Source organism: Rhinopithecus roxellana, chromosome 8 (assembly GCF_007565055.1).
Source record: "Rhinopithecus roxellana isolate Shanxi Qingling chromosome 8, ASM756505v1, whole genome shotgun sequence".
NCBI classification, from domain to species: domain Eukaryota; kingdom Metazoa; phylum Chordata; class Mammalia; order Primates; family Cercopithecidae; genus Rhinopithecus; species Rhinopithecus roxellana.
In genome coordinates this window covers 44,161,368-44,175,569 of record NC_044556.1, presented here as the reverse complement: position 1 = coordinate 44,175,569, position 14,202 = coordinate 44,161,368, and the positions used below count along the sequence as shown (strand labels likewise).

General features: G+C 37.9%; 1 protein-coding gene across 1 annotated transcript; it reads right to left on the bottom strand.

Annotated features, from left to right (window-relative positions):
* Positions 1-3,386: 3,386 nt before the first annotated feature.
* On the bottom strand, positions 3,387-4,794 carry LOC104674019 (small proline-rich protein 2E). The gene is made up of 2 exons (XM_010378228.2): positions 4,732-4,794; positions 3,387-4,018 (listed from the first exon to the last, which is right to left on the bottom strand). Exon 2 carries the CDS (start codon positions 3,997-3,999, stop codon positions 3,781-3,783), a length of 219 nt encoding a protein of 72 aa, XP_010376530.2. The 5' UTR covers positions 4,000-4,018; positions 4,732-4,794; the 3' UTR covers positions 3,387-3,780.
* Positions 4,795-14,202: the final 9,408 nt, after the last annotated feature.

Genomic DNA, 14,202 nt, shown 5'->3' with positions numbered 1-14,202 from the left:
TAAAATACCTAGGAATACAGCTAACCAGGGAGGTGAAAAATCTCTACAAGAAGAATTCTAGAACACTGCTCAAATAAATCAGTGGTGACATAAACAAATGGAAAAATATTCCATACTAATGAATAGGAAGAATCAATATCCTTAAAAGGGCCATATTGGCCAGGTGCAGTGGCTCACACCTGTAATCCCAACAGTTTGGGAGGCCGAGGTGGGCGGATCACAAGGTCAGGAGATTGAGACGATCCTGGCTAACATGGTGAAACCCCATCTCTACTAAAAATACAAAAAATTAGCTGGGCCTGGTGGCGGACACCTGTAGTCCCAGCTACTCACGAGGTTGAGGCAGGAGAATGGTGTGAACCCGGGAGGCAGAGCTGGCAGTGAGCTGAGACTGGGCCACTGTACTCCAGCCTGGGCGACAGAGCAAGACTCTGTGTCAAAAAAAAAAAAAGAAAGAAAGAAAGAAAAGAAAAGAGGCCATATCGTCCAATTTACAGATTCAATATGACTCCTATCAAACTACCAATGACATTCTCCACAGAACCAGAAAAAAAATTTTTTTAACTCATATGGAATCAAAAATCAGCCCAAATAGCCAAGGTAATTCTAAGCAAAAAGTACAAAGCTGGAGACATCATGCTACCCAACTGTAAACTATACTACAAGTCTACCATAAACAAAACAGCAAGGTACTAGTGAAAAAACAGACACATAGACTAATGGAACAGAATAGGGAACCCAGAAATAAGACAACACACCTGTAACTATCTGACCTTTTAAAAACTTTTCAAAAACAAGCATGGGAAAAGGACTTCCTGTTCAGTACATGGTGCTGGGATAACTGATTAACCATATGCAGAAGATTGAAACTGGATACCTTCTTTACACCATATACAAAAATCAACTCAAGATGAATTAAAGACTTAAATGTAGAACCCAAAGCTACAAAAACCCTGGAAGACAACCCAGGTGATACCTTTCTGGACATAGGAACTAGCAAAGATTTCATGACAAAGAAGCCAAAAGCAATTGCAAAAAAAAAAGAAAGAAAGAAAGAAAGAAAGAAAGAAAATTGACAAATGAGATCTAATTAAAGTAAAGAGCTTCTGCATAGCAAAGGAAACTATCAAAAAAGTAAACAGACAACCTAAAGAGTGGGAGAAAAATTTTGCAAGATACACATCTTATAAGGGTCTAACATCCAGTATCTATAAGGAATTTGAACAAATTTTCAAGAAAAAAAAACCAGCCCCATTGAAAAGCGCACAAAAGACAGGAACAGACACTTTCAATAGCAGACATACATGTCATATGAAAAAAAAGCTCAATTCACGGATCATTGGAGAAATGCAAATCAAAACCACAATGAGATACAATAATGGCTATACAAAAAGTCAAAAAAAAAAATAAGAGGTGCTAGAGAGGTTGAAGACAAAAATAAGTGCTTATACACTGTTGGTGGGAGTGTAAATTTATTTGAACATTGTGGAATACAGTGTGGCAATTACTCAAAGAACTAAAATTAAAGAACTACCATTAAAACCAGCAATCCCATTACTTGGTATATACCCAAAGGAATATAAACCATTTTATCGTAAAGACACATGAACGTGTTGTGTTCATTGCAGCCCTTTTCATAATAGCAAAGATGGGAATCAAACTAATTGCCCATCGATGATAGACTAGATAAAGAAAAAGTGGTACATACACACCATGAAATACTATGCAACCATAAGAAGAAATGAGACTGTGTTCTTTACAGGTACATGGATGGAGCTGGGGGCCATTATCCTTAGAAAACTTACGCAGAAACAGAAAACCAAATATGGCATGCTCTCACTTACAACAGCAAGTTAAATGATGAGAACACATGGACACATAGAGGGGAACAGCAGACAGTGGAGCCTACCACAGGGTGGTGGTTATGGGGAAGGAAAGGATCACAAAAAATAACTAATGAGTACTGGAATTAATACCTGGGTGATGAAATAGCTGTCTGATAAACCCCTGTGACACAAGTTTAACTATATAACAAACCTGCATTTGTACCACTGAACTTAAAACAAAAACTTAAAAAAAGCAGATGCCAAAGAGGATGCAAAGAAAAAGGTCTTATATGCTCTTGGTGGGAATGTAAATTAGTGCAGCTGCTGTGGAAAACGTTAAGATTTATCCAAAAAACTGAAATAGAACTATCATTCAATCCAGCAATCCAACTGCTGTGTATCTATCCAAAGGAAAAGAAATCAGATTATGAAAAGGATGACTAAACTCCCATGGTTATTGCAGCAGTATTCACAATAGCAATGATGTATAACCCAAGCATCCATTAACAAATGAGTGGATGAAGAAAAGGCACAGTATACACACAATGAAATACTATTCCATTGTAAAAAAAAAGAATGAAATCCCGTCATTGGAAGCAACATAGATTCAACTGGAGGTCGCTATGTTAAGTAAAATAAATCAAGCAGAGAAAGACAAATATTGTGTTTTCACTCATATGTGGGAGCTACAAAATTTGATCTATAAAAGTAGAGAGTAGAATGATAGACACCAGAAGCAGGGAAGGGTGTTCAGGGGAGGAAGAATGATGAAACACTGGCTAATGAGTACAAACATACAGAAATATAAAAGGAGTAAGTTTTAATATTTGATAGCAGAGTAGGGTGACTACAGTTTACAACAACATAGTGTATTTTTCAAAATACCTAGAAGAGAGGAATTAAAATATTTCCAACAAAGAGAGAAATAATGAATGCTCAAGGTGATGAATGCCCTAAATTTCCTAATATCTTGACATTATCATTACACATTCGATCCACGTAACAAAATATCACATGTACCCTAAAAATGTGTCTAAGTATTAGGAACCAATAAAAAATAATATAACAGAGTCTTCTTATTTTTTATGTTAGTTACATCCAAGCCACTCTATTGCTGGAACAAAAATGGTAGTGGTTGTCAAGGGGAATGATGATGATGATGATGATGATGGTGATGGTGGTGGTAATGGTGGAAACAATGATAATATGTAACTGCCAATAAACTTCTAAAAAGACAGCTAATTATGTGTCAGGCATTGCGCCAACAAAATTTCAGATAGTAATTAGATTTATCCCGACACCAGTTTGTTAAGTATATGTTATTTTGCTAACTTTGCAGTAAAGAGATTGACATTCAGAGAAGTTCAGTATGTTCCTCAAATTAATCAAACACTAATTAAGGAAAAATAAAAGTGGTTTAAATGATACAGACATAATCTTTGGTATGACCCAAATTTTAAGATATTGACTGTGGTTGAGGGAAAGGTGGAAATAAACCCAAAAGATTACGTAATATTACTAATAAAGCAGATTTGAAAAGAAAAGATCCATTCACAAATATTATGCATAGATACTTTATTCAGGGAGTGAAAGGAAAGTGACAACTGCACAGGTGGTAGAAGCTCATGCCCAGGGGACAAACAGACACAGGAAACATCAACAGAATTCTCTGATGGTTCCCAGGGACAGAGCTGCTGGTCTTTCTTCCAAAGCTCTGGGAACTAGCACTGCTGAGGACCTCCTTTCTAAGTCTCCACCTAGATAGTGGCAGTATGGCAGCCTCAGAAAGGAAACATTTTGCTATCAGGGGTCATCATGGGCAGATCATAGGCTAAGGGGAAAGAAGCTCCCGTGTATCCCTGGATGGCTTTGATGAGAAGATGCAGGTGGAGCTGTGGAACGAGGTGAGCCAAATATCCTTATCCTTTCATGGTCCTCATGAATCCTGAAGCTGTTACTTGCTCTTGGGTGGACACTTTGGCTGGCAGGGTGGGGAAGGTGTCACAGGAGGACATTTCTGCTGGCACTGCTGAGGTGGGCAGGGCTCTGGACACTTTGGTGGTGGGCAGGGCTCAGGGCACTTCGGGGGTGGACATGGCTCTGGGCACTTTGGCGTGGGGCACACAGGAGGTGGCTGGCAGGGCTGCTTGCACTGCTGCTGTTGATAAGACATCCTGCTGGAGTCTCAGAATCTGAAAGAAATGATACGACAGTGTTCACGGGAAAGGAATCCTCCAGAGAGAGACGCCAAATCTTATGTAATACCATGGCATATTATTTCTCCAATCTTCAAAAATTTATTTAAACTCTTAGCTCCCTTTTCATGACTTCCTGTCTTCTCCTTTCCACTTTAGCAAGTTGTTTCATCGGCCCTAGGAAATCCTGCCTTTCCTCATACAATTTTTCCAAAGAAAACATCCCTGTAATAAAGAAGCAAGCATGTTTTTCCATGAAAATAACATCTTCAGGAAAGGCAGTCACAAGTTCAGACTCCCTGGGCAATCTCACAGCTATTCCTATCATCATTATCTGTTGTAAAGCACCGGTGGGTTGACTTGGGCACAGAGTAAGGGCCGTTCAGGAAGAAGTTCAGGCTCTCACACCTGCTAAGACACAAACCTTTGAAAAGGACACCAGGAAAATATGGAAAAGAGAAAAACACTTCATCCCTTTCTTCAAACAAAGGCTTTCCTATTAACTTCTCTGTTCACATGGACATATAACTGTGCATTTTTTAAAAAAGCAATATAAAACACTGTATCATGTAGTCTAATCCTGTAGTTCCATTCACTAAGTACCATCAAACCTATGATCATAGGTTTGGATCTGCCAAACTTGACATATTCAGATTAAATTCAACATTTCAGGGCACAAAGAACAGAGGAACTCAAGGAAGCAGACTCACCAGGTTCTCCAAAGCAGATCGGTGCTCAAGTACCAGGAGTTTAGGAGTTATAGAGCAGAGAACCTCTTTATAGGGCCTGCTACCCCACCCAGCAGGAAGGGAAACTACCTAAAACTGGGCTGGTCCAGCAATGTCCCAATTGAAATGCAAATTTATCCATAACTGGCATGACAGGGATTCTCAAATTGGTAAATATCCTGTTCTGGGATCTCTCCACTGGATTAAGTGCTCCTGACTCATGGAGGCTCTGCCTTAGATCTCAATTTCAGTGACTTATGGCAAAGAGGGACTTGGGGGATTCTCTAACTGGTGATCAAGGGCTCTCTTTCCTGACTGGATGCAATGATTCCTCCCTTTCTTACGCTGTCCCTAAATCATAAAACTTCCTGCCCTGATCCACTTTCGCTAAACGCCATATTGTTGTACATGAACCCATCTCCACCTCTACTTTGTTCATACAATTTGCCAGTGTGCTAGAAGGAAGGAGAGACCTAGCAAAGGCCTGAGTTCTGGCCCCAGATTTTTTTGCTAAGTTTTATGACCACAGCTCTCCTCCCTGGAACTGTAAACAGAGGATCATCATATTTACCTCTGGGTTTGGAGGCACTGACCACATTGTGCCATCTGTTGACCCTGTTCAAGCCTGAAATTTTCCGCTCCACCTCTATCTTTCTCTCACAGAACCCCAGATTTTACCTATATTCCTTTCCTCTTTGAGGGTTGTCTTCTACAACCCTCAAAAAGGCACTTGTGTCCCAGGATAGATACCAGAGTGAGATCCAGTCTCTCCAGTCCTTTTGCCACTGCTGCCATCAAGGACGTGTACTAGAGCATTTTCACTTGTAAAACTGTACTCTTATTCACCACTTTAAGGAAATGGAGAAAAGGGAAACAAGGTTACAAGCATTCATTTTAAATATTTGTATTGAACCATGCCTGTATATTTCCCTGTGAACATCCTATAGAGAGCAAGATGCATAGACTCACAGTATGTGATGTAAATAATTAGAAGTTTTCCACAATAGAGGTCAAAGCACTTAGCGTCTGAAATCAAGGGGAAAATATAAACAAAGTGTGATCCTATGTGTTTGCTTTCTCTACAGGTTTTAGTGTCTGAAAAACAGTATTTTTTTATTTGTTTGTATGTTCTTCCATTGTCTTTTCCCAAAGCCCTCCAGCCCCACAACTTGCTAGATTATCAACTCACACCCCAATGTATACTTCTCATCTGTCCTTTTTATCATTGTTCACTCAATACAAATGTTATTCATGTGAATGTCTTTCACATCTTTTTAAAACTCTTCCTGCAATCAATGGGACTTACTAAACATTGTATATTAAACATTTAAAATAATGCTGCTGGAGTTTTCTCATCTGGGCCAATGATCAGGAAGCTTTCCAAGAATGTGGTTTTATAATTGGAGAAGAAGGAAGAGGAAGATAAGGAAAAACAGGAAGAGGAGTGACCCAAATTCTTTGGAGCACTCACCAGCTATCCTCCAGATAGAGCAAGAGCACTGAATCAACCCAGCATCACATCCCTCAGTTAAGCATGTTAGGTTTCCGGATCTGCAATTGCTCCAGTCTATGAAGAAGGGCTTTTGGCCAAGATCACCACTGGCCAGATGCTAAAGAAATAGAACTATCATGTTAGCACCTTTACACCAGGTGTTTACAAATAGTGTTCTCACCAAATGCTTCCTATAGACCATGACACATGCCAAGCACAGTGGGTGAAGTAAACAGACTTCTCTCAGTAGGTCCCCTACTCCTCCCTAGAGCCTCACATCACATCTACAACACAAATCCTTAGAGAAACATCTGATTTCTAACATGCAAAATTGGAGAATTCTCTGCCAAATGAGATCACTGTGTGAGATAACACAGTTTGGGTCACGCCCTGAGACTCCCCTTCTGAGAACACCCCACTCAAACAGGCTGCTTATTGCAGCAGTGCAGGCACCAGACAGGCAGCAGCCCTAGTGCTCCCAGCATCTCAGACAGGCTCACTTTATAAGTTGAGGTGGAGAACTGGAAACTCACAGTTCCTCACAGACCAGCTACATGAAGAACAGCCATAACATGAAGAAAGGCAGCTACCAGTCACAGCTTCCCCTAATTATGACATCCAGGCCCTGAGACATAGAGCGAGGCATACTTCACACACATACATACACATGCAAACAAATACACACACACTCACACCCACAGACCATGTGTCTTTATCTGTCATCTACATGTCTAAAGAGGTTCGCTTTATGTTCTTTAAGAGTCTAATAGCCTTAGGTTCATTCCTATTACTTCTATGCCATAATTTTCTAGGGAATCATTAAGTAGGAATTATTAGTACTTAAAATGACAGGTAAAAACAAATAACTTTAACATTTTCTGATTCAGACAGTATATTTGAATTTTATTAATTATATATTCACTCATTTGTGTTTGTGTATGTTTATAATGCTATGAAGTTTACATCACATACATAGTGCTGGCTAACTACTACTACAATCAAGATACACAACTATTCCATTTCCACAAGTCTTCTCTGCTCACCACTTATAGTCATAACCACCCCTCCCTTCCCAAATACTTATCTCTGGTAAATATTACTCTTTTATCCATCTCTATGATTTCATTATTTTAAGAATATTTGAGTGAACTTATACATCACGTAACCTTTTGAGAATTGCTCTTTTTTTCACATAACATAATTTCGTGGCAGTCCATTCACTTTGTGCAAACACTTTTAATTTTGTCTAATACTTGATTCAACATTTTATCTCACATTTCAATACTATACATTCCACTAAACAAAATAGTACTGGCAAAAAAAATTTTAAATTAAATAGAAAAAATTAAAAAACAGAAATTATGGGAAAATATTCTTGCTATGTTCAGAGATATGCTAACTGCAGCTCCCCACGCATATCACATATCTGCCTTCTGCTTTTATTTCTGAATGAAAGGCTAAGCCTCCATTGTCCTTCCATGCTGAATCCGATAAATTACAGAATATACATATCATAGAATAGTGAAGATCATTAAATTGGATGTTTTGGAAGATTATTTAATATAATTTAAAATATTCTAATTGTACTAAAAACATATGTAAAGCATGACAGCATTTTCATCAATATTTATTAAAAGATAGGAAACATATGAAACAATATATTAAATGTTATTAATATATGGCTGGTGAAATTACAGATAATGTTTATTTTCTTGTTTTACTTTTCAAAATATTCTCCAAATGTTACCTATTATTGAGGAAGGAATCTTAAAATTCTGCTTTGAAAAGCTGACAAGAGACAAGCCTGTCCATTGCTCAATTAGTGAGATAATGGTCTTTTTTCTTTTCAGCATTTTTGGTCAGAGATCAAGGGTGGGGCTGGATGCAAGTAGCAGCTGTTTTATTGTTATAGCTCTACATTTGATCACATCCCTTCTAAAATCTCTCTTGAAGAAAACCCCAATAATATCCCCCATCCTCATAGCAGTGACGTATGTACACAGAAGCCACAGACACCCAATAGCCATATGTATGTATAAAAGAGTTCATCAAAATTGGCCGATCTTCCTAGGGTAAAAAACAATCAGGAATGAGTTTGTCTACTATCCAAGACCCTGACAGATAGAAATCATAAAACTGGCCATAATATGATGAAACCGGAAGTAATGGATGATGGGTAGACAGGTAATAAAGATAATAGAACATAGTGATAACAATAGTACCTACCACTAAATTGTCATGAGAAAAAAAATTAAATCAGAGACTGCATATAAAGTACTTAGCACAGGCTACAGATAGTACTCAAAATAGTAAAGAAACACATGGTTAATCAAAGAGATAGAGGCAAAACATCGATTTCAAGTTGTTTATGGTTAAGAAAGTTATCAACTTTCTCTTTAAGATTGTTTATATCATCCCTATTTTAAGTGTGTGCCAGAAGTTTTTAGGAAAAAGCAAATGCAAATATATGATTTGAATGAAGTGTGCAGAAATAATAAGATGGGCTGTTCTGCACATTTGTTCTTATGTATTAAAAATGAGAGTTAACCTAAGCAGAAATTTAGAACAAAGGATAGAAAAAAATGTTTTAATTTGTCCATGTTATTTGAACTCTCTACGGACTTCCTCTCAATTCAGTTAGTACAAGAAAAAATAAATCTAAAAACAATAAATAGCAGTATGTTGATTTGTTGATTCGCAAAATATTAACATGTATAGATATTTTTATCCTGTGTGAAAATATATATAATGGTTTATTCTGTGTGAAAAAAATATATAATGTTATCTCCCATTTAGTCTACTGTTACTGTGGTTAGCTGTTTAGGACAATAAAAATATTGCTTATTTAAATATCACAAACTTCTGCTGGCAAATTACCTAAATTTTAGCTAAATCCTTATAAAAAACTGAATACCTCATTAGCACTAATCTTTCCAAAGTGTATAAACCTTATAAATTCTACTTTTATTTTCTCTTTATGTTAGACCTGAATATTTAAGAGCAAAATTTAAGAGCTATTAGTAATATAAAGTACTTCAGTATGCTTAGTGTTAATGAGATTAAGAAGGCTATGTGGTAAATGATGGAATTAATCAGACACTTCTCCTTGTAAGAATCTTTTCAACACAGTGAATGTGCATAGACTGTGGTCTCCCTCAAAAAAAAAAGTCAAAAGGAAAACAAAGAAACACAAACAAAATTGTGAACAAAATTTGGAGAGAAAATACTGTCTGAATTCTAACATAGGACGAGACCTGGAAATTCTACTGTAAGTTGGAGAATAGTTAAATAAAATATAAACACTACAAAAAAATCCAAACTAACTTACAATCTTAAAAGATAAACATAATTTTATAATATGATCCCACAATAGCACATTCAAAAATTGATCTAGTACATGCTAAAATATCTTGACGAAAAATAATGTGCATTCAAATACTTATAGCAGCTTTAGTCATAATATCCACTATTTGTGATCTACCAAGATGTCCTTCAATAATTGAATCAATAAACCGTGGTACATCACAACCATGCAATCGAATGCTGTGCAGTGATAACATGGAATGACGTGTCAAGACTCACAAAGACGTGGTTGAATTTGAAATGCAAACAGATATGTAAGAAGAGTCAGCCTCAAAGGCTGTAGGCCCATTTATATGATTTCTGTAAAAGGCAAAATTACACTTCTAAAAAGTGCAACAGACTCCAAGTTCAATGAATTCAGTGGCACCCACGATGACACACATTATAATCAAATTATCAAAAGAGAGAATCTTGAAAGCAGTAAGAAGAAAGTGAATCATCATATCTAAGAAATCCTTAAGAAGTAGGTGACCAAATGCTCATCAGAAACCTTGGAGATCGAGAGGTAGTGGGATGACGTATTTAAAGCCCTAAAAGAAAACACTTTCAACCTAGAATTCTATACACAGCAAAACTGTCCTTTAAAATGAAGGCAAAATTATGGCATTTCCAGAAATTAAAACTTGAGGCATTTCATTGGCCCTGGATTTTGTGTATGAGAAATTATAAAGAGAGATGCTCAGGTTGAAATAAAAGGATGCTGGAGAGAAACTATATGAAGATATAAAAATCTCTGATAAATGTACACTGGTATATAAAAGCCAGCATTACTGAAATTTTAGCTTGTAACTCCACTTTTTACTTTCTACAAGATTTAAAATGCAAATAAATACAATATAATTACAAGTCTAGGTTAGTGAACACACAATGTATGAAGAAGTAATTTGTGAACTCAACATAAAAACAGGATAGGGCTGTATGAGTCAACTTTGCTTTTTCTTTTTTTTTCTTTTTGACAGTCTCACTGCCTCACCCAGGGTGGAATGCAGTCGCATAATCTTGGCTCACTGCAATCTCCGCCTCTGAGCTCAACCAATTCTCTTGCTTCAGCCTCCTTAGTAGTGAAATTACAGGCATGTGCAACCACACCCAGGTAATTTTTGTATTTTTAGTAGAGACAGGGTTTCGCCATGTTGTCCAGGCTGGGTATGAGTCAACATTTCAATGCAACTGAAGTTAAACAAGTGTTAATTCAAATAGATTACTATAACTTTAGGATATTATATATTATCTCCATTGAAATCACAAAAATATTTTCGAGTATACACAAAAGATAAAAGGCAATAAACTAGTTTCACTACAAAAAATCAAATAAACATAAATCAGACAGTAGTGAAAAACAAACATTATACAGAAAACAGTAAGTGCAGAAAGAAGACCTTCTTTATCAGTAATTACTTTAAATGTGGATGAATTAAACTCTCCCCAACAACACAAATTGGAATAATGAATCAAAAAAAAAAATTCAACCATTTTTTGTTTAAGAGACTAACTTTACAGCTAAAGACACAAAGGAGGTGAAAGTAATAGGATGGAAAAAGATATTTCATGTAAATAGTAGCCAAAAGAGACCATAGGTGGCTACATTAACATCAGACACAATTAACTTCAAGTTGAGAAATGTTATAAGATACTACAAAGGACACATGTATTGATAGAGATTTATTCACCAAGAAAATATAGAAGTTATAAACATACGTTTACTAAACATGAGAACTACAAAGTATACGAAGATACAGTGAGAGAAATTAAAAGAAGTTTATAGGTCTATAATAAATGTTGAAAACTCAAATAATTCACTCTCATTAGTGAATTGTGAGTGAATTCTCATTAGTGAATTCTCATGGCTAGAATAGTAGAAGTTTGAAAAAATAGAGGACATAAATATATAAGCCAATCCAACCAAATAGGCAAATATAGAACACTCCACCCAACAGCAGCAGGATACACCTTACAGTTTTCTCAAGAGAACATGGAAGAACACTCCCAGGATAGACCACATATTAGGCTACAAAACAAGTTAATATATTTTAAAAGTCTAAAATCATGCAATGGACTTTTCCAATTACAAGGAAATAAAACGAAAAACTTATGATCAAATTAAAACAGCATATTTCACAAATTTGTGGAAATTAAACAACCCACTCTTAAACAACCAACAAGTCAAATATGAAATCACAGGGAAAATTAGAACTCACTTGAGACTACTGGCAACAAAACACATCATACCGAAACTTATGGGTTGCAGCAGAAAGCAGTGCTAACAGGAAAATTTATAGCCCTAACCACATACATTTTTAATGAAAAAAGAAATCTCAGATCAATAACCTCATGTTACACTTAAGAAACTACAAAAAGTAAAGTAAGATAAACCCCAAAAAAGAAAATATGAGCCTAGCATAGAGATACTAATAAAGGACAAGCAAACAGTAGAGAAAAATCAATAACATTAAGTTTTATTTCCTTGAAAAATATCAACAAATTTGACAAATCTTTAGACAGATTAACTACAGGAATAAAAAACGATGTAAGACTCAAATACCTAAATTCTTTAAAAAAAAAAAAAAAAAAGGAGTAACGCTACTACTGATTTTACAGAAATGAAAACAATCTGAAAAGGAAACTATAAATAATTCTATGTCAGCTTATTAAATAACCCAGTTAAAATGAACAAATTCTTAGAAATATACTGTCTACCAAACCAAATCATGAAGAAATAGATAATTTGAACAGATCTATAATAAGTAAGGTGATTGAATCACTAATCTAAAATCTCACAAGAAAGAAAGGTGTTGAACCAGAAGGGTTTACTGGAGAAATATATGCCAATCCTTCTCAAAATCATTCAAAAAAGAAAACTGAAAATAGAGACTACTTCCCGTCTTGTTCCATGAGGCCCGCCATTACCCTGACACAAAAGTCAGACAAGGCACTACAAGAAATGAAAACTACAGAACAATATTCCTTATGAATATTGATGCAAAAAATACTCAAAAACATTTAGAATCCCAGATAATTCCTTTGGCTCTGGGCAAGATGGCCAACTGGATGCAGCCAGGTGGAATAGCTGCCGCTAAAGGACCAAGATAACAGGTGCACTTCTAACAGATATTCAGAGGGAAGGCACTGAGAGTGAACCAAGGGAAGACCCAGAAACGAGGCTGAAAAGAGAAAAAGTTAGGAGCCCTGCCCAGAGACACTACACACCAGGACTTGTTCCTGGCCTCCAGTGAATCCAGGGGAACAGCTGAGATGAACTGGCAAGGAGCAACACACTCTCCCCATGGGCCTCTGGAATTCCGGCAAGAGGAGACTCCCTCAACCACCAGGGACACTCCAGTTGACAGGGAGAGCTGCTTAGAGAAGTGACGGGGGCAGCATGCCAGCTGATGTGGAGCTCAACAGGTTTGGTGGGGGCTTGTCTATAATGGAACAGGGCCAGGGATGGCCATCTCCCTAGGCTCAACTTACTTACCTAGCAGACTTTAGCCCTTGGGGAACTGTTGGACCTGAACTCTGCAGGGCAATCTTGCCCTTCAGATGGCACCAGTCTGACCTAAGCACTTCCTAGTCAGCTGGTCTATCCTGAGGTGCCAGCCTGGATGCACTCGTTTCTAGGGCAAACTTGGGCGACCTTGGGACCCACATTTTAGCCTCTGTGCTGGGAGATCACAGCTAACAAATGGAGAACTCCAGTAGGGCAGCCATCTAGGGTCACCCACCGGCCCACCTGCTCACTCCTAACACTGCAGCTTACCGTGGGCCCAAAGTAACATGCCATATCACTTTGCCAGCAGGTGAGTGCATGAGTGGGTTTTGCTTTCCTCTCCTCACAAGTATATGTGAGCATGTGCATCCTGCCCTGTCACTGCTGCAGTGAGAGTACAGTCAGCCCATTCTCCCTTGTGATAGTCATTGCAATCACAGAGCCAGCCAATCCCAACCTTGCCAGTCCACCACCCATGCCAGTGTATACCCTTGTGCCAACACTGTCATGGGGGTGAAACTAGGCACTGAAGACAATGGAAATTCTTGCACCCCAAACAACCACCCTAACCGCAGCACACAGAAAAAGGGTACAGACCTGCACCCACCAGCACCCTACCATATACCAACAACACTACAAGTGTGACAACACACACGGTAACCAGCAGGGACCCCCTACACCCCCAAGCCACATTGCCCCCACCACTGTGGTGAACAGCCCCACAGAGGCTAGCACCTGCAAGAACACTGCCCCCAGCCCAATATTATGCACGCCGCCATGCTGCCACTGCTCTTGGCACATACAAACAAGAATGGACCCCACTGTCACCACACTGCAAAACACCTTGGCTGACACCACTCATCAGAGTGTAGTGAACAGGGTTCAAGGAGCACCTCAGCCTCCATAGCACAGTGGATTCCTAACCTGGGGGAGCCAAAGGACAAAGTCAGGCCTGACACAGTTCCCTCAGAGTTACGGCATGCAGTCCAGGAGTTCGGAGCTGAGTGTTGGGACCCTAAAATATTTCAGAAATGAAGCCAGTCATCTGAATTGATGTTATACCACAATCACAACCTCAAAGTTATCAAATGAGATAAAAGGAATTAAAAGC